Source organism: Larus michahellis, chromosome 6 (genome assembly GCF_964199755.1).
Source record: "Larus michahellis chromosome 6, bLarMic1.1, whole genome shotgun sequence".
Lineage (NCBI taxonomy): Eukaryota > Metazoa > Chordata > Aves > Charadriiformes > Laridae > Larus > Larus michahellis.
This window is the reverse complement of record NC_133901.1, coordinates 65,849,383-65,855,196: the sequence shown is the minus strand read 5'-3', so window position 1 is coordinate 65,855,196 and position 5,814 is coordinate 65,849,383. Positions and strand designations below refer to the sequence as shown.

The following is a 5,814-nucleotide window of genomic DNA, read 5'->3' as shown; positions in this document are numbered from 1 at the left end:
CCCCATCGATCTGACCCTAAGCCGTGCAATATTCAGCATAGACTTCGTCTTCTTCTTCTTCTACTCTTCTATATTTTTTTTGTTGGCTGGTTTTTTTTTTGGTTTTTTTTTTGTTTGTTTTTATTGCACTACATGTTTGGGAAACAAGACAAAATGGACGTTAGATGCAGTTCAGAGACTGAAGCTAACCGGGTCTCGAAGAACGGACATAAAGAGGGCAAGGAAAGCAAAGGGTCTGAAGGAAATATTTCTACTTCTTTTTTGAAGGATCAGCAAGGGACTTTTTCTGCCTCTGCAGCTACGGAAGATTGTAATAAAAGTAAATCTAGTTCGGCTGATCCGGACTATTGCAGGAGGATCCTAGTTAGAGGTATGAGTTTGAGGTATTTGGCGAGGGTGGGGGAAGGTGAGCTGTGTTCACGCCCGGGAAATTTGTTTATTTTGTTTGCTTTGCCTTTGGTCCATCCCTGGATTAAAAAAAAAAACACCTTCCTACGGCTGCGGGGGAGACATCCCCCATCCCGGCCGGGCTGTGCCCTGCAGCCCCGCTCCAGCCCGGCTTTATTTCGCCGAATTCCCCCCCAGTGGCTCGGGGGAAAGTTAATCCGCGCTGGTTCCTCCCCGCCTTTGCCCCGCATGGCATTTTTCAATTTATTTTTAATTTATTTTTTTTTTCCCCTTTGCTTTTCAGCTTTCCCGGGGTGCCCCTGCCCGCGGGGAACCCGCCGGGGCCAGCGCTCCTTCGGCGGGGCCGCGGTTCTGCCCCGCCGGCCGGGCGCGCTCCTTCCGCGTCCGCGCAGCCCGGCCGCGACCGCGTACAATGGCGCGGGGCCGCGGCTCCCGCCCGGCGACCGGGGCAGGCAGGAGGGTTCTCTCCGGAGGGCAGGGGTTCCCGCTGTCCCCCTTTTCCCCGCGCCCGGCATCCCAGCAGAAAGCGATATTTTTAAATAACCATCAGCCTTAAAATCAACGGAAGAATGACGAAGGTCTTTTTAATTTATTTTTTTTTTTAATAGTTATACGCTTTATTTTCCTCAACCTTCGTCTCCTTCCCAGGCTAAACCAATTAAATCATTCTATTGCCACCCCCTCGGGAAAAAAACAAACAAACAAACAACCTGGAGAAATTTCGGTTTTATTAAGGTACGTTTTGGGGGAGGAGGGGGAGAATAGAATCGGAACAAAACTAGTGCGAAGCAGGCCTTGTAAACAATAATTAATCCTTGCGCGACCGACTGACCCAGAGAGGGGTCAGATTAAAAGGATGTGGTTGTCTCCGATTTAAAACGTACCGAGGAGGTAAAATTACGGAAAGCAAAGTTGGGAAGGCTTTAATGTAACATGAATCTGGCTCTAGCTTGACAGTCGTGTTAATAAGATTTGTCCCGCTTTCTTTCGGTCGGGGTTACCAGAAAAGTGAGGTTTCTGCGGGCTGTTTGGTGCCTTGGTTTGGTGGTGGAGGGGTTTTTTTTTCCACCTCCTCCTTCTTCTCCTCTTGGCCAAAACCCCAAAGCAGCGGCGGCGGTGATGCTTTCCCCGGGATGCTGGGTGGGCTGGAGGTGTCCCCGGGTTCACGGTGGGCAGCCAGCCAGCTAAGGGCAGCGCTGCCTGTGCCATGAAAGATCCTGCCTGCTTTTTATTTTTTTTATATTTTTTTTTTTTTTCGCATGGGAAACTTGTTCTAAAGAATATCATAAGGAGGTTTTATATTTTGGGGGTGGGGTGGGGGCGGCTGGGTGTGTGTGGCGGCTTCCAGCAAGCCCTAATCCGGAGCCCAGAGGGAACAAAGAGTAGCCCTGCATCCCAGGCACAAAGCCTGGCCTGGAGGATCTCTCCCCAGCCTGCCAGAGGGGCCTTGGGTGATGCCGCAGTGTCGTAATGTCAGTGCAATATATTCAAACCCAATTTTCAAATGGGCTCAGGGGATTATTTACAGGGCCCTGGGCCTCCATCGCCCCTTCCTTCCTTGTCTGTTGGGTTGGTTTGTTTGGGCTTCTTTTTTCTCCTTCCCTGGGTGTAGTGGCCAGGTGCAGTGCCGCAGTCTCAGGGACCCTGCTCCATCCCGACTCGGGTCTCAGTCTTAAAGGCGCTGGCGGAAAAAAATTTAAAAAAAAAAAAGAAAACAAAAAGAAAACAAAAAGAAAGGCGTTGGGGGGGAGGAAGAGGAGGGTTTCCTGGGTGTGAAGCTGACTGCGCCTTTCTTTGCCAGATGCCAAAGGTTCAATCAGAGAGATTATTCTGCCTAAGGGGCTTGATCTGGACCGTCCCAAGCGGACCCGCACCTCCTTCACGGCCGAGCAGCTCTACCGCCTGGAGATGGAGTTCCAGCGCTGCCAGTACGTCGTGGGGCGGGAGCGCACCGAGCTCGCCCGCCAGCTCAATCTCTCCGAGACTCAGGTAGCCCCAGCGGGACGCGGAGTCCCGGCTTCCCTGCCCTGCCCTGCCCCTCCGTGGGAGACCCCCCCTCCCCGCCCCGGGGATCCCCCCTGCGCGCCGGGCCCTGCAGGTGGGCCGGTCCTGCGCGCCTTTTGCGCGCCAGCGCGCAGGGCCCGGGAGATGTCGGGCAGGGGCGCGGGGCCGCTGGAGAGGCTGAGGCCGCCCCCGAGGGTGCCCACGCGTGTTCTGTCGGAGGGTGTGGGGGGCGCTGCCCGGCGAAGGACCTAAAACTGTGTGCGCCCGGGGAAGCGGGACGCACGGAGGGGGGTGGTGGGGCTGCTGGCGAAGGGGGGTCCCACGGACACGGCCCCCACGGGCTTTCCCGCGGCCGCGTGGGTTTGCGCACGGCGAGGCGGCCCGGCCCCAGGGCTCCGCGGGAGCTTGGCCACGAAGCCAAAGCCCTCCCCGGGCCCGTGGGTCTGTGTCCCCGGGGCTCGGTGTCCGTCGGTGCGGAGATGCGCTGCTGCGGCCGGGGAGACGCGAGGGGAGGCCGAGCCGCCCCCAGCCCGCAGCAAGGAGAAAATAGCTGCAAACCCGCCCGGGGAGGATGGGGAGGTTGGCACCTTCCCCTGAGGGCTGCTGGGTTAGAGACGTTTGGTCTGAGCGCTCTGGATACAAGAGATCCGGGGACGGGACTGAAGTTTGGGGCCGTATTTTGAGCCCCGGTATTTTCGGAGGGGAGCATCGCCCCTCCGTCCTGCAGCGCAGAGCGGGCGGGGGCCGTCAGGGGGGTGAAAACTACGCGAGAGTGCGGGGAAGCGTCTAAAAAAGACCAAACTTCTGAAAGCCGGTTTCATATTTCTGCAAAATATCATACAACAATAAATTCCCCTGACAAGCTAATTAGCTTTTTTTTCTTTCCCCTGAGGGATAGGAATGACAAGTTCAATAGCTCGTAGGTTACAGAAACCGCCATGGGTGCTTTCTGGTTTGTTTTGGGGTTTGTTTTTGGAGGGGCTTCCAGGATTCCTTTTTAAAGTTAAATATTGCTTCAAATGGCTGGGGAAGGGAGAGAGACCCTCCGGGCCGGGAGATTGGGAAAGAAGCTGTTCTTCCACCCAGGACAGGCGGCTGGACCCGAGCGGGAGCAGCGGCGGTGGCGGCGTGCGGGGTCCCCGCGGGCGGGGCGGGGGGTCGCGGCGGGGGGCGCTGCTGCCGTGCGCGGTGCTGGGGGCCGGGGTCCGGCCCGCCGGGGCTCCGGCTGAGCGGGCTTAGAATAAAACGGTGTTGGAAAGGGCTGGAGCCGGCTCCCAGGGAACTACCGGCGTGCAGGGAAATAAAGTGAGAGGGAGCAGGTTGAAGATAACAGTGCGAAAGGGCCCCCGCGTTCCTCTCTGCCCCCCCACATCGGGCGCACGCCGAAGCGGGAAGCAGCCAGGTCGGGCGGGGGGGGTGTCGCTTTGTGCGCCGGTAAAACGTTCCCCGTTGACAATTGCCTGGCTGGAGCCCACCCCCACCGCCGTCCCCCCTCTGTCCCGCGGGGCCGTGCCGGGGTCCCGGTGCACCGGCGGAGGACTGGGGGGGGTGGAAGGGGTGTCCCGTTCCTCCCCGCCCCGCTGACCCTGCCTCTCTCCCCGGCCTGCAGGTCAAGGTCTGGTTCCAGAACCGTCGCACCAAGCAGAAAAAGGACCAGGGCAAGGACTCGGAGCTGCGGTCGGTGGTGTCGGAGACCGCCGCCACCTGCAGCGTCCTGCGGCTGCTGGAGCAAGGCCGGCTGCTCTCCCCGCCGGGGCTGCCCGCCCTCCTGCCGCCCTGCGCCACCGGAGCCCTGGGCTCGGCCCTGCGGGGACCCGGCAGCTCGGCGGCGGCGGCGGCGGGTCCCACCGGCGGGTCCCCGCACCCTCCGGCCGCCAGCAGCGCGGCGGGACCCCCCCCGCCGGCCGCGCTGCACGGAGCGGCCGCCGCCGGGCACGGGCTGTTCGGGCTGCCGGTGCCCGCCCTGCTGGGCTCGGTGGCCGGGCGACTGTCCTCCGCGCCCTTGGCGGTGGCCGGCTCGCTGGCGGGCAACTTGCAGGAACTGTCGGCCCGCTACCTGAGCTCGTCCGCCTTCGAGCCCTACTCCCGGACCAACAATAAAGAAAGCGCTGAGAAAAAAGCACTGGACTGACTCTAAGTAACTTCCCCGTATTTATATTTATAGTCTCTATTTGTGGCGGTATTTATGGGACGGGCGGCGCGGCGGCGGCCCGCCGGCAGCCCCCTCCCTCCCCTCCCTCGCCGCCGCCTCCTCCTCCTCCCAGCCCCGCGGGCGCGGTTCCCTCCGCGGGCCGGGGCGGAGCGGAGCGGAGCGGAGCGGGGGCCGGGGCGGAGCGGGGGCCCGGCGCGGCCGGGGGGCTTGCGGGCACCTCCCCGGAGCCCGGTTCTCCCTGCCCCGCCGGCCCGGGGGTCCGTCTGTCCGTGCCGGGGGGAGGGAGGGGGTGTTTGTCTGTCTGTTCGTTTGCTTTGACACCGTTAGGACAGGGAGAGCGGCCGGGGCGCGGTTTGGCTCGGATGGGCTGCAGCCAATGCCAAGCGAGGGAGAAGGATTTCGGAGAGAGGAGGATGGAGCTGCCAGGTGATGCCCGCGTTTGGGTTATTTTTATTTTTTTTTTTAACACCACCACCCCCCTCCCCCCTTCAGACTTCAGTGACTCCAAAGCACACAGGTTTTGGGGGCTCCACCTGCGGCCCCCCTTTCATCCACACGCACTGCACTACAGCCCCCGGGTACCGTCCTCGCCGTTTGCCCTTAATACCAGCCAGGAAAACGTCCAGCAACTTTTCTTTTTTTTTTTTTTTTTTTTTTTTTTCTTCTTTTACCATAAATCTTGAATGTGGGAAGGGCCGGAACGGAATGCCTTGAAAATACACGCACGAAGCGGGGAGACAGAAACCAGTGGCTGCAGAGACTTTGAATAAAACTGTCTCTCCCTTCGAGATAACACAACGCCCCTTTTTTTTCCCCTTTTTTTCTTTTTTTTTTTTTTCCCCGCATTCCCACGGGCCAGTCCTGCGGACCTTATCTGCAAAAGCAAATCTGCAGATAAATAACAGAAGTCGCGACTCGATTTGCATCCAGATCTGTTGCGATGGTAATTTTTCTTTTTTTTTTTTTTTTCCCTATTTGATTTTTCCAAATAATTTCAATGCGCATCTAAATAATAATAAAAAATTTTTAGCCTTCCTTCCTCCTAAAATAACCCTCTCGTATATCGCTTACACTTCATTTAAAACGAACATAAAATATAAAAAGCGTATCTTTTATTGTTATTTTTGTACTTTAAAATACATCTATGTAACAATCTTTTTATTTTTCCTTCATAATTCTTACTGCTATTTTCTCCACAAGCATATGTATTTCACCTTCTAGTGTTCCGGATCGAATATTTCCTGTTCAAT

The 5,814-nt window shown here is 57.8% G+C and overlaps 1 protein-coding gene across 1 annotated transcript in view; it reads left to right on the top strand.

Annotated features, from left to right (window-relative positions):
• Nucleotides 1-4,543, top strand: part of VAX1 (ventral anterior homeobox 1) — a 5,753-nt gene extending 1,210 nt beyond the window's left edge. The window contains exons 1-3 of the mRNA XM_074591253.1: nt 1-370; nt 2,210-2,397; nt 4,022-4,543. The exon at nt 1-370 is cut by the window's left edge and continues 1,210 nt beyond it. Of these exons, the coding sequence (XP_074447354.1) occupies nt 133-370; nt 2,210-2,397; nt 4,022-4,543 (948 nt within the window). The 5' untranslated portion in view covers nt 1-132. The remainder of the gene's footprint in view (nt 371-2,209; nt 2,398-4,021) is intronic.
• The last annotated feature ends 1,271 nt before the right edge of the window (nt 4,544-5,814 follow it).